General features: G+C 39.9%; 1 protein-coding gene across 6 annotated transcripts in view; it reads left to right on the top strand.

Moving 5' to 3' along the window:
* The window catches only part of SASH1 (SAM and SH3 domain containing 1), a 540,681-nt gene that overhangs the window by 507,851 nt on the left and 7,470 nt on the right, over positions 1–25,360 (top strand). For 3 of the 6 annotated variants that reach the window (XM_027725286.2, XM_027725284.2, XM_027725290.2), the window contains exons 9-17: positions 2,335–2,467; positions 6,519–7,354; positions 10,922–10,993; positions 13,376–13,519; positions 15,671–15,806; positions 16,690–16,859; positions 17,966–18,175; positions 18,897–19,047; positions 21,578–21,691. In XM_027725286.2, coding sequence (XP_027581087.2) covers positions 2,335–2,467; positions 6,519–7,354; positions 10,922–10,993; positions 13,376–13,519; positions 15,671–15,806; positions 16,690–16,859; positions 17,966–18,175; positions 18,897–19,047; positions 21,578–21,691 — 1,966 coding nt within the window. The remainder of the gene's footprint in view (positions 1–2,334; positions 2,468–6,518; positions 7,355–10,921; positions 10,994–13,375; positions 13,520–15,670; positions 15,807–16,689; positions 16,860–17,965; positions 18,176–18,896; positions 19,048–21,577; positions 21,692–25,360) is intronic. The other 3 variants (XM_027725293.2, XM_027725292.2, XM_039385702.1) reach the window with 2 other exon arrangements.

Here is a 25,360-nt window from a genome sequence, read left to right as displayed (position 1 = left end):
GTCAGTACCTTGCACTGAGGCTATTTTGACGCTTGCTTTTGCTGCAGTAGTTGTGAATGCAAATGTCAGACATTGCAAAAGTTTTTGTTGTTGTTGAGTTTTCATAATCCTGAGGGGGCACAGTTCTTTATCAGATATCAGTGGTGCAAAAGTAGGACTAGATGTTTATTCTTCAATGAAGTCCTTGGTGGGAGGACCAGGTATGAACCGTTCTCTAAGTCTTACGGAGCTCACGGTTTCACGAACTTGCAGTAGCCTGCAAACCATGGGTGTACGAAAAATAATGATGGAAAGCAATGCTTTAGAATAATTGCATTTAAAATAAACATATCTTGAGTGCAGAATATGCATGATGGTCGCTTGCCAGGATGCACTTAATAGCCCAAGAAGTCTTGACTGAACTTCTTGATTACAGTCAATAATCCATTCATCATCTTATCTAAATATGTTTGTCTTGTTTGATGTGTCACCACGTTGTCCCAGGCATAATCCTTGAATTAATGCTCATCTTGTTGCTTAATTTACTTTGATATAAGCAAGCCTGGTTCTTTACAGCCCTATTTTTCCCAAAGGAGGATTATTAATTACCTAGCCAGTTCGTACCCATAATAAATGCATTCATGCAATTCTTGGATGACAGAATGGCTATTTCTAGTGCCATATGTGATCCATTCGGTATCCCTCCTTCTTTTGGTGTAACACAAGGTTTGTGGGAAATCAGTAATTGGTAGTGCCCTTGCAGAAAGTTGTTGAAGTTTGCTGTGGTGTGGTTCTGGGGCCCTTGTGCAGTGCATGCCTGGGAGGTAGACTTTTAGAACTGCCCTGGCTCCATTAGGCACTGTTTGTGCTTTGAAAGTGTACCTGTGCAACTGCTAATTGGTGTCCTGCCCCATGGCATCTACCATTCTTACCACATCCTGATATTTCAGTGCACTAGAAAAGTAGAAAGCATTTTTATATTTGGCCTGTTTTATTCATCCTCCAGATAAGCAGACAGCATTTTTGCTGGGAAGAGAGTGGCTTTTTTTTTTCTTTTTTTCTTGGCTTGCATCTGTTGGGAATTTATTTTTTTTTAAAAGTTTAATTAAGGAGAAGGTGAAAAAAAGGATGAGTGCACTGTGGAAACCCAGATAGCTGCATTGACAGGAAGTTGCATGAGGGTTTTTAAAGCTGACCATTAGGAATGCGGCAAATTGGCTGGGACCGTGGGTGAAAACAGAGTTAGGTATACAATCCATACTGCACTCCAGCTGGAGCTTGTGCTGTGTGCAGGAATGTGCAGCAGCGCATGGTGCCAGGGTCGTCCTGGCCAAGTCGGAGAGCCCTGTTGGCCTCCTCTCCCCTTCCCTGCCCTTCCCCCCACCACTTTCCACATTCTGAACTGATTAAAACAGAGGAAGTAGCACGTTGAACGTTGGATCTGGCTCGAAAATCGAAGTCGTCTTCTCGTTCACAAGGAATGGATTGTTTCAGCTTGTTGTGTCACTGCTGCTGGAGAGAAGGGAATTTTTTTTTGTTTCTGTAATGTTTGATACTTGAGGGAAAACAGCTGGAACTGAGCATACTGGATCAGATGCAAAACGAAACGGGATGCTGGGGAATATGGACTGCACTGTATATCTGAAAAGGTCAGAGTTTTCCCTTGGTCAGTGCTGGAGGAATGCTCTGTCCATCTTAATTCCAGCCTCAAGAGTCTTCAGGAGGAGTGTAGGGAGCAGGGAGGAGGAAGGGAATATTTTGTAGTTGTGGCAGTTTGTGAGTGAGGCAGATGAGGTCTCCTCCTTCCTTTCCTTCCCATCCCTTTCTTGTGCTGCTGTTTTTGATTTTCTGGGAAGACTGGAGGGAAAAAAAAGAGAAGTCGTCAATGACAGAGCTTCGGTTTGGAGAAGCTGTTTATAACCAGGTTTAAACAGCAAGTTCTGAGGTGCCAGACAGACCAGGGACTGACCTAAACCACAGGAGCATAACTGGTATGGTAAGAAGAGCCCTGGGAAAGAGCCCTGCCTGAAACGCACTGAGAGAGGACGTGGAAGTAGTTATTACACAATGCATGTGAAGAAAGACAAGGGCAGGAATGCATTTCAATGCCTAGGATCTTACGTTGCACAGATTTAGAAATCAAAATGGTATGTCATGCTTTCAGAAAAAGAAAAAGAAAAAAAAAAGAAAAGAAAACAAGAAAACCCTCAGTAATTTAAATATTTCTGTCTGACTGGGGCTGAAAATATAACATCAGTTACAGAGCTGCCTTGACAAATGCAGCAGATGAGCTAACTTGAAGGAGCAAACCGTGGAACTACTACTTTATTAATATTCCCTTTGTTTCTTTGCCAGTCAAGAGAACAATCCGATGATGAAACAGAGGAATCGGTGAAGTTTAAGAGGTTGCACAAGCTGGTGAATTCTACTCGCAGAGTCAGGAAGAAACTCATAAGAGTTGAAGAAATGAAAAAACCCAGCACAGAAGGTAAAAAGCAATGTGCATATGGTTAAAACTGCATGTGTGAATGCATGTTTCTTTTGAGAGGGGACAGAAAGTGGAGGGCTGGGGGAGGGAGGGGTGGAGTGTTTATCCCTCCTCAAGTGGAGGGATGGTAGGAATGACTGCCTTGTCTCTTGTGCATGTCCTAAGTAATTGAATTTTTAGACTGTGAAAGGAGGAAAGCGATAACCTAGAATGTGGTTACTGCTGATCTGGTATTCTTAGAGTAGCACTTGAGAGTCCCTCATTAAGAGATTAGAACTTGGTTTATGTTTTATGCCGCATGCTGGGGAGGGAATCCCCATGCTAGGAGCAATGCCAGCCAGCTACCCCACAGGCTCAGCAAGGACGTAAGTGGAGCCACCACCACACTGCTCCCTCCTCTGAGGCCTGGGATGGCACACAGGTGAAGCCCTTGCTCGTTTTGGGAGGGTAGCAGCAGTTGCACCACATGGCATCATCCTATGGCAAAAATACAGAAACTCTATCAGACATTCTTGTGGGATAGCGACTGCCTTGTGTAATACTAAATTCTACTTCTGGGGGAGCCTGCCTGCAATTTGGCTTTTGAATGAGACCTGCTCCCAACAGAGAGGGGGAGAGAAGGGAGGAAGAGGAGGAGGGTGGGAAAAGGGAAGTGGAGTTCAGCCCCTGGGAACACCATGCTGTAGAATTAACTCTGGATGACCTGTGTGTGAGCACTCAGATTAATGGAGCCTGATCCTGAGGAGACTCTCTGCACAGCCCTGCTTGAGTCCTCACTGGACTTGTGGGCACCTTTCCATGCTGGTGGCTTTCTTGGCATGGCATCGTATGCCAAATCCCTTCATCTTAGCAGTGAGCTGAGCCATATTATGATTCCTTCCTAGTGCATTTAAGGAGAACATGTGCATCTTGCATATGTGGCAGGAAGCTGCTGGCAGATTTATGATCTGGCCGGCATCTCTCCTACATTATGGATGGAGTTACTGGCTGGCATGAAAGGCACAACCAGTCTAGAGCTCTGGAATGGGCAGGTGTGGTGATCTGAAAAGGTTCTGTCACCTCATAGGGTGAGCATAAAGCTGGGATACCATGGAAGTGAAAACATGGGGTTTGAGATGGGACAAACAAAACAGGACTATTTTTCCCCTGCTCTGAGTAAAGAAGACCCCCAGAGAAGCCTGTCCTACCTCCTCCTTCTCTCTCTGGAAGTCTGGGAAAAGCTGCAGGGAGCAATCAGCTGGAGGCTCCAGGGGTACCAGCAGCTGCAGAAACAGGCAGCTGGGCATGCAGACACCTTCCTGCACTTGGACCAGACTTTCTTTTCAGCATATTATCTGTCTTGCTCTCCATACCCTCTTTTACAACGCCTCACCTCTTTATTTCCTCTTCTCCCTCAGTCTTTCACTTAAGTGTCCCAGTTCCCTTCAGGGCTTGTTTTTTTTTTCCCAATGAGTTTTTCCACCCCTGCCTTCGGCAGAAAAATCACTGAATTAACAATTGTATGCAAAAAAATGTTTGCTCTTCTTCCTTCTTTCTCCACCTCCTGCCTGTCTTCTCTAACTCTAGGCTTCTCTGAATAAATTATCTGTAACTCTGAGTTTGTACTTTATCTACCACTCTGGAGTTTCTTTGTAGATTGGCTCTTGGGAAACTCTGTAGAAAAACCAATTATTGCTAAATAACAACATGGATTACTTCTGAATAACTTCTGTGTAAGTAGAAGGCCCCTTAAGTAACCAATTCTACATCAGCAGTAGATACCTATGACTTTTTTTTCAGGAAATTCCACACCCAAGTTTCCATACAGCACATTAATAGTGCTTCATAAATGTTCATCACAATCTCTGATAATGTAGGTCTGTATTCCCATTTGGATATGTCAGAGGGCTCTGCACGACCACAAAAAATACAGTGGTCAGATTTGGGTATTGCTGTCTGGCCTTTCAAGTTACCTGCAGTTGACTGGATCAGTTCTTGAGCTGTTTGCTGCTGTTCTCTGAATCTGTGTTATGATTCTGATGTAATGTGAAATTCTAGATGACTAGGTTTTGGGGAGTTGGCTATAATATTTGACTGAGTAATATCAGTAAAATTTAAATAAAGTCATTAATGTTCAACAGCCTTTAGCAAAATGTAAGACTTGTTTTGAAAACTGGCATACAGTTTCCTAGAAGAAAGATTCTTCACAATCCTCCTCAAAAATTTCTTCAGAAAGAACAACTTTACAAAACTTCCCTTATCTGTTCCTGTAGTTTTTAAAGAAAAGCACGCTAGTCTCAGATCCTTCTCTTACATTTCTGTTATTGACTCTGTTATCACACTAAATGTACATCTGGCTGATCTGATACTTACTAGAATTTGTCAATATCTGAATCCTGTGTATTTCATCTTAGTCTGCTCCTAGTGAGCTAAATAACTGAAGCTTCCTAATTCCTGGGCACCATTCTTATGTAGCACTTAAAAACACATCACATCTACATCTGTGTCATTATGGCTTTGTGTCATGGACTTGCTCCAAATAACATCTGTTACAGTTTTGAAACACAATGCATATTCTACAAGCTGTTTAAAAACATATTTACTTAGTGGACTAAAATTGTTTATCAGCACATACTCGGTCCCAGGAGAATGTCTATTTTCCATTCAAATTGAGAACTAGAGGGAGAAAAGAGCAAGCTGGACAGTCCAGGGAAAGTGGTGTAAAAACTAGACTTCAATCTACAGACCTACCCCGGTACATTTCTCAAGAGTGAAAGTTTCATGTCAGATGTGATCCACTATCCCTTCAATGTCACAGTGATCTTAAGCTTGATAAAATAGCATCTTAGATTTCAACAAATGTATGTCAAATATGTTTGGCAACAGAGTGAACTGAAGATGAGACAGTAATCCTGTACAGGGCAACTAATCTTTCATCATAAAAGGTGTCCCCTGTTATTGAATGAGTGAGTTTAGTAAATCATAAGTATTTTGATAATTGTTCAAATTTAACTCTGCTGTAAGACTGTAGAAGTAATCAAAGATGAAGCCAAAGTTAGGTCACACAAGAAATTTATTTTGGAAAGAAATAAATACAATCACGTTTCTGTGTGCATTTCTGATATATACCTATGAATGCTGTGAAATTTGTCAGGGAGACAGAGGAGGATGTGTACTTTTTTTTGACTCTTACCTTTTTACTGCATCTAATACCTGAGACTATAATTTGCTCAAAAGAAAACACCAGAGAAAAGTTTCCTATATGATAAATGTGAAAAGGAATTGCAGTTTCAAGTCTTTTATTCTCCCCTCTCCACTCCAAAAAGGAAACCTGGCTATCTGCCCATCTCTAGTATTTGTGTTGCAAAATATTCCTGTTAAATATTTTCTGGAAAAATTTGGTGAACATCAAGTGTTTCTGTCATTACCAGGACACTGCTGAAATTGGCACACTTGCCATTTGACCTACTTCTTTGTCTTTGCATCTGTTAAATAAATTCTGTGATTGAAACTGGTGCTTCTTACCCCACCAAAAACCCAGAATTTTTAATTTCATCCTGGAGCTCATCTCCATAACTTCATGCAAAAAATACTGCTTTCTGCAGCCACAGCAGCTCTGGGTATTGGAAAACTGGACCTGAGAGATACTTGTTTGGTTCTTAATACCTGGGTATACTTCGACCTATTGTAGATGAGCATCATATGCAAATATCAGATGAAAAACATGAGAAACAGATCCCAGTTCAGCTTTTAAGGGGTTCTTAGTGAGAGCATCTAAGTGGTCTTACTTAGCTGCAGATAAAAGAGAGAAACTTTAAATAATGATGAGTGTACTTACAGGATGTTGTTGTCTGTCTTGTGTTAACTCATCCCAGAACTCTCACTTCACAAATGGAAGGAACTGCTTCAGGTTTATCCACTCACAAATAACTTCTGAGCAACTTATATCAAGAATAGTTTTCTTACAATTTAAGTGGGTGATATCCTAAATAAATACAGTAAGACTCTACAGGGAAACATCTTAGAGAAGTGCGAACAATGACATGCATTGTGCTACTTTTTTACCATGTAGGTGTGGAAGAGCACTCACTTGACAACTCTCCTATACTGGATGACAGATCAGCACTTTACTCTGGAGTTCACAAGAAGCAATTCTACTTTGACGGCTCCTGTGAAAAGCAGCCAGAGGACGACTCTGACTCACTTACTACTTCTCCCTCATCCAGCAGTCTTGATATGTGGGGAGCTAACCGGAAGCTGGTGAAGACCTTCAGCAAAACTGATAGCCGTGGCCTTATCAAGCCTCCCAAGAAACTTGGGACATTTTTCTCTTACCCAGAAGAGGAGAAGTCCCAGAAAGTTTGCCGCTCCTTGACAGATGGAGAAATGAAGAAGAGCCTTGGCTCGCTGAGCCATGGGGTAAGTACAGAAAGCATTTGCTTTTATGACAGCAACAGGCACAAGCACCATCTTCTGGTGTCCCTGGAGGAGATTCAGAGTGTAAGGAAGCAGATCCGATTGAAGAAAATGGATACTAACTATTCCTGTTCCAGAGCTTTTCTTTGCCAGCGCCCTGCTAGGAAAGGAGCATCCCCCACAACTTGCGACCTGCAATTACTGCGGCACAAAACGAAAGGGGGTGGAAGTTGTGGCTTCCCAAACAGAAGGCTACGAGGGCGCACTTCTGTCAGCGAGTTCAATATTACCTATGTGGTGGAGAGAAGCCTGTACAGTCACCTCAACCTCTCACAGCTGGTGCGTCCCGTTACTGACAGGACCCTGAGCAAGGCCGACAAGCAGGACCTGAGGAGATGCCTGCTGGAGGAGGATGAGGAGGCCAAGAGGAAGTGGGCTGCCACAGTGGATCGCTGTACTAAAAGGGTTCTCTTGAGAATCCACCAAAAGTCTGTGAGTCAAAGAGTTGCCGTGAAGGTGGTCTTTCAATTTCTATGAGGTTGCAGTGAACATTTTCTGCTTTATACTTTTAACTACAATGTAGTATTTCTGCTTTCCTTGCCATTAGAAACCCTTAAGCACTGTAATGCAGCTGAAAGGGAAGAGCTTGATATCATCTTGTCAGAGAAGAGTTTTGTTGAATTGCAGTTTCTACATGTACAGAATTATTCGATGAGAGAGAGCAAATATGATAAAGTGCTGCTTTTTAGGTTCACCTAACACAGAAATAAAGATCACTGGTGAACAGAGGAGGTTTGAGGTGCTATAAATATGTTTTTTGTGATGCTTTTGGAGTTGGTACTCAATGGGATTCTGAGAGATGAACAAAATGTTCGGAGTATTAGAGCATTGATGTTCAACTGTGCTCTATTTCTCTTCTGCTGTTATTGTCTTATATTGGCCCTCCCCTGCTCAGATTGCATCTCATCAGTTCACCCACCCACCCATTCCATACTCTCCCTTACACCAAACAGCTGCAGAAGGACAGAGAGTTTGACATTAGGTAGTTACTGCCTTCCTGCTTGCTGTTCACCACCACCAGAAGTATCACTTCTGTTCTGTCAGTGGCTACTGCTCCTAGCATGGGATGAAGGTGGCACCTTCCTTCAGAGCGTTTGGAAAGGGAACAAGGGGTGGCCAAAGTAGGAAATTGTGCTTAAAATGGGAAATTAGGTGATTTGAACATTCCAGAGGGACCCAAAGCTGCTTCCTGATTATATGACCCAGTTTTGACTGTTCCGTTAACCATGATTCTGAGTTTCCTAGGAACTTGCCTTTGGTGCCAGCCAGATCTCCAAAGCCAGCTAGTCTGTTGTCTAGTTGATAATGATCCCTACTTCAGTGCGTGGAAACACCACTGCATCCGTAACGTTAAGCAAGATATTCCAGTGAACAATATAGTAGAAACAGCTTTTTGTGCAGAATAACAGATTTTTTTTTTGAGGCCTCTGTATCATTTCTTCAGGTATAAGGTACAAGAATCACAGCTTTGGTCTCCTTGAATAACCTGTGGGAGATGAGCAAGCCCTCATGGTTCACTTTTTGCTCTTTGGCCACAAAATATATAGATGTTTGTTCTACCCAATACCATGAACATTCTCTCTTGGCAGCTTAACTATTTTTTCTGCATTGACTGCTTGTCTCACCCCTCACAGGGTGCTGTTTATTGTACTCAGAAGACACTGTTTTCCCATAAGGATATTACGATGATAAGAGAAGCCTTACTTGTCCTTCTGTGGATTGAATAATAGGGTTATTTTGGAAAAAAGAGCATACTTGTATGTTCTAGAGATGCCCCATAAATAAAAATACCCTCTAAAACTGCCTTTGTAAATACAGATGATAGAAACAAGCTTTTCAGTTCTTCTAATAAGTTAGTCTCATCTTGCTGTAGTAATTTCATTATGAAAACCAACTGGAGTGACCTTTACTTATTCATGGAGATACAGTTGGAGAAGAAATGGATAGCATTTTGTTGTTGTGGAGGAACTCCTCAGTCAACTGCTTCTCCAGCCTTGTTTGAATCAGATAAATATTGGAGACATGCTACTCTTACTAACTTTTTCAATACATTTCTTTCTGAAACCTCAAATAGCTGGCAGACTTCAACTAATGATGCTCCTTCCTAAAAACACTTAATTTTTTGTTTGCTGCAACCTCAGGGAAATTGCAATGCCTATGTATTCAGTGGAATTGGTCACTCTGTCTTTCCTTACCATTCATTTTTGTCATTTATATTTGTTTCAGTGACCTGGACATGCATGAAATTTTCAAATTGCATCAGTTTTTCTTTTCTCCCAAAATGATAATACTTTTGATTGCATGGCCATTCCATTGAATATCCCTCTCCTCATCCACAGACCTTTTGTTTAGTGCAGTATTGCCAGGGTCGCTACTGGAATCTGAAAGCGGAAGTTAAATTTTAAATGTATGGGGAGGTCCATAGTGAAACAATAAGCATCCTTAATATGGTACATTTACTCAGAAGCTTTTAACCAACGGTCATTTTGCTTTCCAAGAAGACTTCTTTAGGAGGAGCTCTGGCTGGTTTGACAGACAAGTTTGCTCAGAGCAGTTCCAGATGTCCTCTTCGTTGCTGGGATTACCATGTGCTGTAGGATTAGTTATAACGGTCCTTCACAGAAGAACCAAATTACTAGCTAAACATGCTGTGCTTTAGAAACTGATCATATTGCTTGTGGTTGGTCTCAAATGTTTTCCAAAAACAGTTTTTAAAACCTGTGCCATAGTCACATTGCCTTCTGGAAAAAAACACTTAGAAAAATTCTACATCACAGCACTGTCTTTAATGTGTGTGAGGCCTAGACAAAGCTGGCTTTGAGTTGTGATAGAGTTGTGGTGGTTGCAGAAACTGTCATCCAAGCATGTTTGGTGTAAGCAGCACCCAATATAGAAGCTAGAAAGTAAAATTTTTTAAAAGCTACTAATATGTGTGCTGATCAGGGGTAAACAGGGCAGAAAGAATGCTTACTTTATTAGAATTAATTGTTGTAATTGTCCATTAAGTAGCACAGTTTATAGAGCTTGCTTCTTCCTCAGAGAGGAAACTGGTAGTTCTCAGGTGGTGGGTCTTCACTGACTCATCGTCCTTTGTAGTTCTGATCTGATGCTAAGTTGATTCTTCAAGTGCCTTTGAAGTTAAGTTATTGTGTTGGGCAGTTCAGACCCTAAGAACTTAGAGAGTTCACAAGTGTTGAACTTCTGCCTCCTGTTTGTCTCAGCTCTAACTCTGAAGAGAATACTTGTAATAGACATCTGCCTGTCTTCAAAACCACTCTCAGAGCCTAGAGTTGAAGTTGTGCAAGTGAATTGTGATCGCCATACCTTCGTCCTGGATTGTCCTGTGAGACCTCTGACAGGGCCAGTTACTTGAATACTATGCAGCCAGTTGTTCGTTACTCAGGTTTTGTTATCTTTTGGATTGTCAAGCAAAAGCTGGAAGTACCTAATCTGGAATCAGGACTTGCTGAGTCTCTGGGGACACAATACTTATGGTTAGTGGGGCTGGTTTTTCTCTTCTCTTACCAAGGGCTTGCCCCACTAGGCTTCCAGCAATTCCCTATATTTCAGTGCAGATGCAACCTGTGCAGCTATTCCCAGAAGGTAGGTTATTCAACACTTTAAAGGATTGGTGGTTCTCTGTTTCAGTGCTACTGTGGAGCATACATATGAAGGCAGATGGGAGTGCTGAAGTGGAGTTGCCAGCAGCTTGGAAAACTTGAATCAACAGTTTCCTCAGACCAAAAAGTCTTTTTTTCTTTTTGAAGAGTAGGCAATAGGTGACTCAACAGCAGCAGACCTTAGGCCAAGGAGTTGTCTCTGGAAAACACAAACTGCTTTACAATGGATTTCTTGATTTATAATCTCTCATCCCTTTGTTTGTTTGTTTGTTTCCATTTTTGCAGACATTTGTGTTTTAATTGGTGTTCTCCAAATCACAGATGTTCTGAGTGAGCTAGTCACTGTGATAAAACTGCATCTATACTTGTTTTTTTGCAGAGAACCTGTAGCTTTGGAGGATTTGACTTGACAAATCGTTCCCTTCATATTGGAAACAGTTCTGACCAAATGGTGAGTTTAAGAAGGTGCAGATTTGAAATAGCATAAAATGAAATGCACAGTCGAGTTATAATAGACTGAAGTGTAATTTAGGTCTGTAATAATAGTTTGGGGATCCAAGAAAACAGAGTATCTTTGTTAACCTCAAACTTCCTTAGCTTTGAGAATAACATACCCACCCATATCCATGTGTATATAAGTATTTATATAGCATATGTGTAAAGAGGCAGAAACAGGTGACCAAAGTGCAGATCTGGGGGCATATCTGTGGGCTGTTCTTCAGTGTGACTTCCTCAGAGCATCACCCAAGGCAAAACATATGATTGCTATACTTTCTCAGTAAAAATATTTACTCTTTGGGATGATGCGGCAAACTTTCATTCACTGAAGATCCGCAAGTTATTTGCATGGAAGTCATTATGTAAGAGATTTATTATTTGTTTTCTCATTGTATCTAAGAGCTCTGGAGTAGACCAGGATCCCATTGTGCTGGGTGCTGCGCAACTGATCTCAGAGCATTTTTGTGTTTTAAAAAAAACCAAACCATCTCCCCTGAGAATTAATTCCATTTTATGTTACTCATGTTGATCCCAGTGTTACTGTTGGTCGGCCTGCAGCCAAAAGTGACAGAACGGAAATGAGCCAGAACATTATTTCAAATGAAATTGCCAACATATTTTTTCCTTCTGCCCATCTATGTTTTTCTTTTCTGTTTCAACATAGGATCGGATAGTTTCTCCGTCCACTTAAATCAAAATTAAATTGTGAAACATTTTGTATGCCAGCATTATGTTATTTTTTATGTCAGCTGGGTCTTTTGGGCTTGTTTTTTTGTTTTCTTATTAATTTTTTAACATCAAAAATAACCGTAATTTGGCTAAATCTATGGGTGGTTATTTTACTCATCAATTTTCACCTCAGAAAAAATGTTAACTTCTGATCTTTGTATTTATCTTTAAACAGAGATACTTGTTTTGTTCAGATTGCTTTTAACATAAGAAAGCGTGAAGTCTAGATGTTACATTTTTCCCTATGAGCATCAGTAGTGGGTGAGATGCAGTGCATCAGAATAATATATGCAGATCAAAGAGGTTTTTTCCTTGAAAACATTTAAGTCTATTAAGTGGAAGGTTTTTTCCAAAACGATAAGGCAAAGAGCTGTTCTTAATTTCTGGTAAAAGACAAAATTCCCAAAGAAGTTGTAATCACAAACAACTTGTAAAGGGAAAAATACTGCATTGTCAGAAATGAAGTATCAGTTGAATTTCAGAGAAACTTTTTGTGAGAATATTAGTAAGATAGAAAACATACATAAATTTAAGGGGGGAAAAAAAGAGAGAAATCTGTTATGTGGAATATAATGTCCATTTATTTTAGGGTTTTCTGTTTTTCTGTCTTCATGTATTTAAATTGAATCAAGTCAGAGACCAAATTCAGTAGAAAATCTCTTTGGCCAGATGGATTTTGGTCCTTTTTTGTGCTCTGATTTTTTATGCATCTTTGCCAATGGAGGGTTCTAGGGATAGCTCTAAGAGAACTGCCTTGCTATGGTTCCTGAAACAGAGTAGAATGAAAGATCATTTTTAACATGCTGCCTGGACAATCTTAATAAGGGCTGAATCATACAAGTAAGTTTGGCAAAATGTCCTCTGATCCAAGCTAGGTGTGTGCTTGTGCCATAAGTAAATGCTTAATATCTTAAACTGGTTTCAAAAAGGTTAAATGCATTCAAAGCAACTGGTCATCCACTATATATGGACCAGCTAATTTAGTTCTTCAGTACCCTGTTGTGTGCCTTAAGAATAGCTGTGCAAGTATAACCTACCATGGTTGATGGATTTAGTAGCTTTTTTGTGGTGGTATTTTGGTTTAGTTTTTTTATAAACAGCCTGCACCGAAACCACAGAGGTTAATGGAATGCCTGTCTGAAAATAAAAAGTAAATTTGGGTAGCCAAATATAAGTATCCATATATATATATATACACATACAGATATATATTTGGCTAGGATCTCAGAGGTACCTTTAGTCTTGTTAAGCCCTTTGAAGTATTGATCAACATGAACCACAACTACTGTTGTGTGTCCTGTCAGGACAGGCTTAGCCTGAGACAGTGTGGCTTTCTATCAGGTCAAATAGTTACCTGAAACTCAGGGATAAAGGCATCCTAACAGACCCTGACACATCTACACACAGTACTTTCACAAAAAGGTTACAAATCAGGCCTTAAGAGTAAGTTACAGTGGTCTGCTACAGTGGTTTGCACAAGGTCTCAACAGCTGACAGGACACCATGCTGCCGTCCTGTGTCTGCCGGGATACCTCTGCAGTAACTGTGACTGAGGAAAAAAGTGGCTCTTCTATTTTATAGGTTTAAGCCATGTTTTATTTTGCAGGGCAAAGAAGGAGACTTTGTTTATAAAGAAGTGATCAAATCACCCTCTGCTTCCCGTATATCTCTGGGCAAAAAGGTGAAGTCTGTAAAAGAAACCATGAAGAAAAGGATGTCTAAAAAATACAGCAGCTCTCTGTCTGAGCAGGTATGTAGAGTCTGCAGTAGAATCCACTTAATAATGCAGAAGTGATAATCAGTATTGATTTCCATGCATCAAGGCATCTCTGAAGAAATTTCTAATCAGACTATATGGTATGGCTTATTCCTGTGTTCCTATAAAATCCCTCACTGTGAAATGGCTTCCTATAGATGCCAATACCATGGAAAATGCATTTTCAGATTTTCATTTAAGTAGCTCATCAACAGAAGTCTGTCATTGATGACATCGCACATCTCACTATTTCCATTTCTTTTCTATTGTATTTTGTTAAGGGAACCCATCTGTGACACAGGGTCACAGTAATACATTTAATCTGCAATTTACACTTCAGTTTAAATTCCCAGCATAACTTCACATATGCAGCTCCTCTCTGCTATTACAGATCTTTCCTCCATCATTGCTTGCCCTCTGCAGCAGCTCATTAAAACAGAGACACAATCTAGTCAGAAAGGGGCATCCCACAGAAGATTTTCCTATTATTCTTTCATTACAGATTTTTATAGCTTATTCTTAGAGGCAAACCTGAAGTACATTAGTTTTAAATTAGGCTTTGAATTTCACTGGCCTAGAAACAATTGCCTTTTGGTATACTTTGGGTTCCTTGCTTTACTGGAGTGTCAGATATCTTCAGCATTTGTTTAAAACTAGTCTTGCCTCTTGCAGTGTGTAAGGAATAGGTTCGAAAGCCTCAGGGAAAGCAGAGCTCTTCCTGGTTAACATCGCCCCCAAGCGGGCTCCTGCCGGCTGGGTCGCGGGGGGTGCTTGCAGTCATAGAGAATTGGGAATGGAAAGGAGGTTGGAGTCAAGCCCTGCCAGATCTGCCTTTTGGTATTTAATACAAAGCCTTAGCGCCTGTAAAAAGAGAAGTTTGTAACATTCAGAGTAACAACCCCAAAGAATCTGAAGACAGTGTAGAGGCAGAAACATGGCCAGTTTTGCGCCAGGCTCTGCAATATTAAAATCCCTTTCCTGCAGAACTGTTAGCCATTCTTATTCATAACCAGGGGCACTGCTACAGTTGTGGTTATTCAATTTAAACTTACAATTAAAATACTTAAGGGTCTAACGTGATTTGATATTGATAAGAAGATGCTTGGTGTCTGACTGAACTTAGGGTGCCCCTCTGCAAAGTCTGCCAAAAAAGAAGGGATCCTTTGAAAAATTGGTTTACAGTGATTTAGCAATACTTCTGCTCTATCTCTCTCTCTAAGATTGACTTGACCTCTGAAGTCATATGCTGGGGTGAGTTTTTTCGTAATGATTCTGCAGCATGCAAATAATAGCGTTCATATAAAAGTTTTATGACCACACGTCTCCACAAAAATTCTTGTATGCAAGCTACAGTTCTTTTGTTTTCAAAATTTATGGCACAGTCGTTTTAGAGTATTTGTAACTTTCAGGCATCATGACTCAAACTGTGTGCCCGTATCTCTTTCTGCATTCAAAAGAACCAAGCAAAATTATGCTGGCCACAAATATCCGCTGCTTTGTTTTAACTGTGCTTCATTGAGGCTGACAGAATTTCAATTAGGAAATACTCTTTTTGATTTTTTGTAACGCTTGACTGAATGAAAACAGAAATTGCCTCACCTATTGCACATGTAGCAAAATCATTTTATATTTATGCATTTATGTTTATGAATATTTGTACTGTGCACAGGCTGCATTTTCTGGCTAAATTTTTTTTCTTGTAGGTAAATGAGCAGTGTTATCAACAATTCACTTCAAAAAGAAATATTGCTGCACATCTCACTTGCTTGTCTGATTTGTTTGTGTTCATCTTTGTACAAAATCCTGTTTCTGAAAGCTGAATTTGGCACTAGCTGTTTTGCAACTGCTGCTGGCAAAAAAATATCGTGTGTCATGAAAATCTTTGAATTGGGAGTTTTTTGTAGTGTTTCTTTCTTCTTACAGTGCTAGCTTTTCCAGACTGAATTGTTTGCTCCCATCACCACTGTTCTGCCTAATAAAGTGGGGTTTTTACCACAGTTGAGTACTGCTAAATAAGTAGATGGAGGGTTTCAACCTGTCTGGTAAAGAACAGGAAAACAGAATCTTTTTCCTTGGAGATGAACAAGAAGCTCCCATCAGTGCCTATGTTCATTTACCAAACTGAAATGGTTCAATCCCTTTCAGGAGTCCAGCCCTGGGGTCATGCCAGGTTCTCCGCAGTCGCCACCACCAGACAGTGACTCCCTGGACAAACCCAAGCTGAAAGCCGGTGGCTCAGTAGAAAGCCTGAGGAGTTCCTTAAGTGGTCAGAGCTCAATGAGTAAGTTCAGTTGTAATTGTATTGCTCCATATCTGTGGCTTCAGGGAGCAGAGATCTCCACAGTAAGCAGAATCACAGGAAGTCAAAGCGGAAACTGGTTAAAAAGTAGAAAGGCTGATGGTTAGTCATTAAAGGTTTACAAAGAACTGTAACCTCTTTGGTGCAGAGACTATTTTTTTTGCTTTGTGTTTATGCAGAGCCCTGAAAAAGTGAAATCCAACTTTCTGTCTGGGTTTGCTGTGTCCTGCTGTTATAATATAAATATTATAATATAAACGTAATATAATAATATGCCTGTTTACTGCTGGCCAAGAATCGTAATTCTCACTTCAAGTGAGAAATTTCCTGGGCGCTCCTGGCGGGCTTCCCACCCTCCCTCTAGAGAAACCTTGAGGTTCTCTCATTAAATAGTTAAAGGAAGAGTAAGTAGTACTTAAAACCTCTCGGGTTAAGATTATCTCTACATGAAACAGAGCTTAAATGGAACACAGATGATGTAAACTTGCTGCAGTATTCACCGAATTTCAGGATGTGAGAGGGATTCTGTAACCCTCGTGCAGGAGCTTGTTTTCCTCACACCACTATGTTTTTTTTGTAAGCGAAACTTCCCAGAAAGATGACATTCCTGTGACATACCGTAGATGAGACACTAGTTAAACAGCTTCTCAGTTAAATATTGAGGAGCTGAATTCAGGAAAACAGGAGTGCAGAGTAGATTAACTAACTCTCCCATCACATGTGTGTATAAAAAATAGCAGTATTTAAGGACTTTCAACTTTGATTATCATGTTTTCTGGAAAGAAGACCTGTTTTCTATCTTACTTCTGTTTCTGAAGCTTCTTCAGAAGCTTATTTGTGAACTGATTCTGTGTGTCTCACACAGGTGGTCAGACAGTGAGTACAACAGATTCCTCAACCAGCAACAGGGAGAGTGTGAAATCAGAAGATGGTGATGATGAAGAGCCTCCTTACAGAGGTCCTTTTTGTGGAAGAGCCAGGGTTCACACTGATTTTACTCCAAGTCCTTATGATACAGATTCTCTGAAGCTCAAGGTACTAGCTATGTCTGTTTTTAAGGGGTCAAACATTTATTTTGCTAAAATTCTAAATTAAAAGCTCTTTGCAAGTACTATAGAATTCTTAATCTTGTTACAAGTTTATATGTGTTTTTTGAAGCCGTTTAACATGTCTTACATGTTTAAGACTTGCTTATATAACAATTACAGAATTATAGCAAAATGTTATAGAACATAAGTACTGGTGTTTTTCCACGTCTAGGGAAAGACACTTGTGTCTTCAGTTTTGGGAAAAATAAAAATGTGCCATGAATTCATTTCCCTTTTGCAAGGATTTTGCTTGAAAGACTGGAAAAATACTTTGTCTGCCACAGTGAAATAATCCTCAATGGAAAAATTTTAAAACCCTTGGAAGAAATGTCCATGCACCTGCACATAGTGTCTCTTAAAGGCATTTGAGTTAATGTAACTTGTTTTGAGTTAATTTTGAAATACTTTGCCAACTGAGTGGTTATCTATCTTTAATTTTTTCTTGATATCAGCTCTGATTATTTTCAGTGGTGCTGTATTCAGTTCAAACTATCTTGCTCCTTACATTCATTACTTAAAATTCCAGTGGCAGCTAATTCCTATTAAAGCAGATGTATCCAAGGCAATCTCTTTAGGCATACAAAAATGATTTTGTGTCCATTTCTTTGTTATGGTCTGGGGCACATTAGGAAAAGCAACATTGTTACACAGTTCCTTCTGCATAAGCCTCCTTTGCTCAGGAGATCTGAGGTGAAGTTATGCCCATTACACTGAGCATGTTCTTATTTGCACCAATTTCAGATAGTTGCATAGCTTAGAGACATTTGTACAAAACAGCAGTGGTGCTCTACAGAAGTGTCAGCAGGTTGGAGAATGTGGACGGTAGGGATCCATTCCGGGTTCTTTTGTTGACTTGTTCTGTGGTTGAAGTCATGTCACTTAATTCCCTTTTCTTCCACTTGTAAAACAAGTATAAGCAGACATTTTTGCAAGAGCTTTGAAAACTAAAGAGTGTTGTCCGTTCCATGTACATAGAAATCCGGGTGGGTATGTTTGCTTAAATACCTATCAGAAAGCATGCTTAAAAGGCTTTCTTGCTTCTTTGGTCTGTAGAAGGGTGACATCATTGATATAATCAGCAAACCCCCCATGGGCACTTGGATGGGCCTGTTGAACAACAAAGTTGGCACTTTCAAATTTATCTATGTGGATGTGTTAAATGAAGAGGAAGAGAAGCCAAAGCGGCCCACCAGGAGACGTCGAAAAAGCAGACCACCCCAGCCCAAGTCAGTTGAGGATCTCTTGGATCGCATCAACTTAAAGGTCCAAATTCTCTCTTTCTCTGTTTACCCTTCAGTTTTGCTTAGGGGAGGGGGGCCACACCTTTTGAGTTGTTAGTTTAGAAAGCTGCCCACCAGACTCATAATCCTAAGGCTTGTGACACCAGTTAGCAGAATCAGATCTTAGCTGCACAGTGAAAATAGCTGAGGCCAGGCAGAACTGCCTGTCAGGCTTGATGAAGTGCCTCAGGCTGCAAGTCATATACTCAGAGACTGTAAATTGTTGCATAGTATGGCCGCTAGCTAACACTCCAGAGGCAAGCAAAATGTGTAAAATAACAATGGTTATCCTGTCTTTAAAGAGGACAGGTTTTTTCTACGTTTCTGTTCAGAAGTGCTAGGGATAGATCGATGTGGCTGTCATTCACCCTTCGTACTTCTCCCCTCTTGCAGAGCCATGCCATACTGTGTGTTCAGGTAGCATTGATACCCAGACCATCTAATATAGTGCATTTCAAATACAAAAATATGTGCAGCATTCTAGTTCTGCCACAGCTACTTTTCTGAACTCTGAGCACTGTTTATACAAGCTGTAATACTATAATTTTGGTGCTGTGCACTGGTTTGCATTTGCTTAACTACTGCCTTTTTGCTGGGTGCAAAAAATCTCATCTAGTATCTTTATTGACAAAATAAATTGAATAAATTTGTTGTCTTACAGCTCTTATCTTTTTTTTTCCCCTCTTTATTTTCCATTTGTGCAGGAGCACATGCCCACTTTTCTATTCAATGGTTATGAAGATCTGGATACCTTTAAGCTTTTAGAAGAAGAAGATTTGGATGAACTGAACATCCGAGATCCTGAGCACAGAGCTGTTCTTCTCACAGCAGTGGAACTTCTACAGGAATACGATAGTACGTGGGATGTTTGAGGTTTTCTGTTTTACTAGAGCTCTACCAAGAACCTTGTGAACCCCTTAAAACAGAAAACTGGTTCCAGGATTTTGATCCCTTTTTTTTTATCTAATGTAGTTACTTCCACAGTAACCCCATGTAACATGTTAGATTTTTGAGGAGTGACTTAAGATTTGCTTTAGTTCTTCCAAAATTCTTCTGTTTGTGTAAGCCCTGCCACCCAACTTAATTAATATCAAGTGTACAATACATAATGCTTTAGAATACTGATGTTCAAGAACAAATCATGAGATAACCTACTCAAAAGAAGAGTCTGACACATAGAGAATAGGAAAGAAGAAATCTTCAGACTAGAGGGATGAGATTAAGATTATCAAGGATAGGAAAAAATTCAAAGCCCAGAGTGTTGTGGAGAAGTGTAATGTGAATTATTTTTACCTGCACATACATATGGTTCTTGGGACTGTTAATTGCAGGATTGTATAGGTAGCTTCAGGTTGCATATATGACAAAACAGTGATTTTCAAAGGAAGCAAATATATCAGTCAAGTGCAAAGAGTGAAAGACAGTGACCCACATATCTAATGTGCAGCAGTGCAATTTTGCCCACTGTACATGTGATCTCAGGCAAGTGGTTGCAAAGATAAGGAAAAGTGGAGTAAGCCATAGCAGTCGAATTTGAGGGTGTCTTTGCTGCACAGCAATAAGCGGGACCTAGTTACAGCAACCTAAGACAGTGCTGAATTTCGCCTTCATCCCCAAGTGTCAGCAGGATATTAGTATCCACTGAGCAGAATCAGCGGAATGGATTGTGTGAGGGCTTTCTCAGCTGCTTCTGTGCAAATTCCTGTGTTTTATCTTAAACTGCCATAGCAGCAATTTAAACAGCTGCTTGTTAAGTGGGCAATGCTTAATTCAATTATAGTGACGTGTGTAATTAGTATCTTTAGACAGTGCTGGGTGGCCCAAGTTCCCAGTGTCATGTAGCTTTCTTGTTCATTTCCCAGAGAGTCATCTGCTCTTTCTTTGCCCTTCTCTACCCCCACAATTAAGCCACAGTTGCAAAATTAGGTTCTTTTCACTAATATCAGAGTAGATTTTTGTCACCCAACATGAGCTTCTCTTCATTATTTGCAGACCTATTTAGAATGCTTACTTCCCTGAAGAAATAATTTTTTCAAGGCCCTTCAATTTTGATTTGAAAACTTGAAGATGTGGTGGTTGGAAAGTACAAATTCCATCTCCAAGTCAGGGTGATGAGGAGAAAGAGAAGTGGGAACCAGACAGCTCTAACCTGGGAGAGACAACAGTACATTGTTGTCTCATAATTACCTGTCGTGTGCTGAGAGTAGGAGTTGGAATAATCATTTCTGACATTTCATTGCTGGTATAGAAACCCACAGCATAAACTGTACCCTTGCATCATGAGATTGGTTTTCTTTATCTTTAGCTCTAGATTTAGCTTCTTTACAAAATATGATTTCTGACAACACATTCTGAGTAAATTCCTGGAATCCAGTCTATGCAACCTGAGTGGACCACACTTGAGTGTTGTCTTTTTGCATAGACCAAGGAAGGAAGGAACTGATACCACTAGTCTCTTCCATGTCCCTTCGTCCTTTGTTAGGGGACAGTATCTAATGTACCAGACCCACTCCTGATCCTTCCTCTGGGTCTTCTCAAAGGTAGTTCAGAATTCGAAATTTATTCTTTTTTACTTGAGTTGGTTTTTTTCAGTGGTTTTTTCTTCTTTTTTTCAGTGTTGGGGGTTTTTTTAAGTCTTAGAAAGAACTTTTACAGCATCATTTTAAGTAAATTTCCGTGGGTTTAAGTTGCGCACGTGAATTCTATTCTGCTTTATTATGTACCATGCTACTCCCTCACACTCTTGCTGAAGCTGTTGCTTATTTACCAAACAGGATGAATGTTTCCAACATTTGTGATGGCTTTTCCTAATGCTCACTCTTTTATAAAACAGTGGTCTGATACAATTAATACAACAGGAAAGATCATAGAATTACTTAGGTTGATAAAGACCTTTAGGATCATCAAGTCCAACCTAGTCCACTGCTACACCATGTCCCTAAGTGCCACATCTACACACCGTTTAAATACCTCCAATGATGATGACTCAACCACTGCCCTAGGCAACCTTTTCTAGTGCCTGACCACCTTTTCAGTGAAGAAATTTTTCTTAGTTCACAAACTAAACTTCCCCTGATACAACTTGAAGCTGTTTCCTCTTGTCCTATCACTTGTTACTTGGGAGAAGATACCAACCTCCACCTGGCTACAGGCTTCTTTCAGGTAGTCATAGAGGGCATTAAGGTCACACTTGAGCCTCCTTTTCTCCAGGCTAAACAACCTTAGCCCCCTCAACCACTCCTCATAAGACTTGTGCTCCAGACCCTTCACCAGCTCCATTGCCCTTCTCCGGACACACAAAATAGTGGTGTTTGAAATGGAAGGTTGAGAAGTTCAGTCACATTTCCTGTTTGCCTGTTTTTCACTGTATTCTCACATCCTCTAGGTAACAGCGACCAGTCAGGATCTCAGGAGAAACTTCTCATTGAAGGCCAAGGCCTAACCGGATGCTCTCCTCGGGATTCTGGCTGCTACGAAAGCAGTGAAAACCTGGAGAATGGTAATGGTGACAGCAATGAGCCTTAAAATTCCTTCAGTCTTTTTTTCAGTAGATAACTTCATATACTTCTCCTCCTGTTCTTAGCTAACAAAAGCTACTTCACACTTGACTTTCTCCTTTGCTCTGATTACCTCTTTCCCTCTTGGCTTGAGCCATTGGTTTTCATTGCTACTGTTTCTAATTTATTTATTTGCATAAAGGAAACAGATCACATTTCACAAATAGTCTTTCTTTTATGATCTTAGGGCAACAGGCACTCTCACTACCATTCCCTGCCTTCTCCACTCCCAGTCATATTCCCATGCCACTGTGCTTCTTGAGACTTGCACTACTTGCACACCAATAGCCCTTGTCTAAGGGATCACCGATGGAGAAGTCTCTGAACTCTGCAGAGATTAGGAGGATTTTTTCTGTTAAGAAAAAATGTTCTCTATTTTAGGCCATATTTTTGTGTTTGCTTAGGTTGCATGTTGCATTCTCCTCTGATCAGAACCCAACTGCAGAGATTTAGGACTTCTTAGTGTATGAATACTAGAAAGTTAATTAGTTGAGAAGTTGGCAGGGAAATAAACTAAAAGAAAAAATTGCTAATGATATCAGTTCCCTTTGCCTTATCCTGCATCAGTAAAAGGTGATGCATTGAAAAACTACTAAGGCAGGTGATAATAGAGATTTTTTGTCTCTGTTCTAAAAAAACAGAGCATGCTTTACTTGAGAGATGGTCTAAATTTGTCATTAGGGGTGAAATATTAAAAGAGAAAATACTGGTTTGAGTTTGGCATTATCGCTCCAAGCATTTGAGCCATGGTTTGGCCTCAGACTGCCTGGTTTCATCACTGACATCCAGCATAAATAGGAAACCAAGAACAGAATAAATAGATACTGTATGTGACTATTTTTCCAATTTGAAATATGAGCTAAAGATCTTTCTCTTAGTATGTGCATTTTCTGTCAGTCTACCACTCAAAAATAACAATTTATTGAAGAAAATCAGAATTTGCTTTGAAGCTGAATGCCTGAAATCAACAATATACTAAATTCCTGAAAGCAGGGAGTTCTTTTTCTTGAATACGAATCCACATCCAGTAGGCATGCTGGAATAGAATCATAGCTAAATATATGGCATATGTGACAATTTCCTTTCATTTTTGTCTCTAAGTGCCATCATAATGATAGCTGTAACACTGAAGTTAAAGTGCTGCCTGTACATTTTCCTTATTTTAACAATATAATAAAACCTTTAGAAAGCAATTGGCATTGCCTGTCTGCTTAGATACTTACATTTAAACTAATATTCCTGTCTGAGTTTTCTAGAACGTGAAATGCTGATGATTTTTATATTGCTTTTTATGAATGGCTTGCTGCATTTCTGCATCATTTTTGCTCACAAATGCATTTAGTGCTTGTTTTGAAAACCATTATGAAAAGAACATTTGATATTGGATTCATTCAGAGATTTTGTCAAGGCTAGTTAATCTGAAATCTGCTCCACCTTGTTTGCAAGGTTCATGGACCATGGTTGTTCATTTGCATGCATGTTTTCAAAATACATTGTGTTCTTTTCTTTTAAAATGAGGGTAATCATTTGTCTGGTATAAACATCATATTGTGCAGATCAGCACTTCATAAAGGGCAAATGCATTCTGAGAAGGAACCGATCTTCAGATTTTCTGAGGAATTTTTATACATAATATTTTGATGACTCCTATAGTGCCTGGTTTGGGGCTGATACTGGATCTTTTGGTATCAATTCAAGATTTCAGAGCTACTCTTATATTTTGGCTAGAAAATTGTTTGCTATGTACTATAGCAGTGGTCCACATGTATGTTTTGTAAGTACTTCTCTGGGTCCCACTGCAGAAAAATGTGGGTATTCTCTTAGGTATCCACAGTGTACTTACAGCAGCATTGTGGTTTTATTTCAATTCACAGAGAGCAAGGAACATACAGTTTGTGACCTATCCCGTCTTAGACAAGAAGAACCTCAGAGCAGAAAGCAACCATCTATGGACAATTAGTCCATATAGAAACAAGGCAGAGAGAGCAAGCTGTCCTTTAAACATCTGACAGTGGTGCAGTTATTGGGCTTGTTTTGCATGCAGGCATCAACAGTCTCAGATTCATTTGGAAACCACATTGGAAAACTGGTTTTCACAGGACCAGACAAAAGCAGATAGCTACAGAACAGAATAAGAACAGAGCAAGCATATTTGATGCTTCCCGGGACATTCTTGGGGAATTCATCATTTAAGAACTTCAAAATTTGAGTACTCTTTCCTGGCATTCATCCATTTTTCTGAAACTTTTTATGAACATCCCTTGTCTTCCATAGAACCTCCATACCTAACAGTGTCTGTGTATGACTTCTGTCATACTCCTTCCCAAGTCATCTCTTTTCTAGTCTGAGAAGGCCTACTAATAATTACCTATAGGTCATTCATGTCCCTGGTCATGCCTGGCTTCTTTGAAGCTTTATTTGTGCTGTATAACTTTTCTAAGGGACATGAAGAGATGAGATTTGCACATGCAATGCACAGAGCTGAATGAGCAGACAAACCACAGCTTTATCAGGTGGGATAAGGGCATTCTCTGACTTGTTCAGAAACTGAGGCCCAGATTTCCACAGTGCCAGGCAGGCATCCTAAGCACTTAAACATTCAGTCCTAATTAGTCAGAAAAGGAAGCAACAAAACAGGTGGCCACATTGCCTAATGTAATGTGCATTTCTACTAGATTGTAATCAATAGAAAAAGCAATGAGGCTACTGTTGTCTAATGTGCCATCATCTTTGTTGTGTCAACAGACCTGTTTGAAATGCACCCAAAATACAGCCACAGAAAGTAATGTCAAAATGAAGTTAATAAAATCTGGATTTGGGCAAGCCACTGAATGCATTCTGTGTCTGGTTTTGCATACTTAAATTTCTGAGAACTGTCTTCCATATGGAAAAAGAAGTACTAAGGGAAACACTGAAAATTTTTTGCTATGACTGTGCTACCTCTAGAAATTGAGGGCTCTAGAATATTCCCCAAGATAGTCTCTTTTCTTCTGAGGCAGATGATGACAAGGAATTTAAAAGTTCCATGTCTGTAATCTAATAATAAGTATCATGAGAGGTGGACAGTGCTTTGTCTAGCAAAAACTGCACCATAACATTAAATAGAAGAGTTAAAGTATTCACCATAGCTTGAACTGAACCTGGAAATAATATAAACTTTTCATTCATTTTATGCAAGTTCCACCTTTGTAATCTTAGTTTTTACCAAATCACCTGTGTCCTGCGCACATTTAAATCAGAGATGCCACCGTGGTTAACAGCACTATGAAAGGCATTAGACTGCTTAACTGTACTGGGGGTTCATAAGACTGAGTTATTATCAAAAATCCTAACATTAAAAATGTGTTTTAAACCTTACTAGCTATACACTTTAACTCTTGTAGTTTGTTTTCTTCTTTTTTTCCCAAGGTAGGGAATGTTACATTTGTGGACATTATTTATATAACTCTCCACTTTATGAAAACAACTTAAAAATATGTTTTAAAGTCTGTTTTCAGGAAATACTGCCTTCCTTTCTTAGTTTCACAGAAGCATAATGAAGTTATACCTGGCAGTCAGGAGGGGGGAAGGAACAGATGGAAAAAGAGAAATCACAGCTGCCCTCCTGATAC

The sequence above is a fragment of the Pipra filicauda genome, unplaced genomic scaffold, assembly GCF_003945595.2.
Source record: "Pipra filicauda isolate LSUMZ 115617 unplaced genomic scaffold, ASM394559v2 scaffold42_size3861933_pilon, whole genome shotgun sequence".
Lineage (NCBI taxonomy): Eukaryota > Metazoa > Chordata > Aves > Passeriformes > Pipridae > Pipra > Pipra filicauda.
Note: the sequence above shows the minus strand (reverse complement) of the source record. Positions and strands in the feature narration are given on the sequence as shown.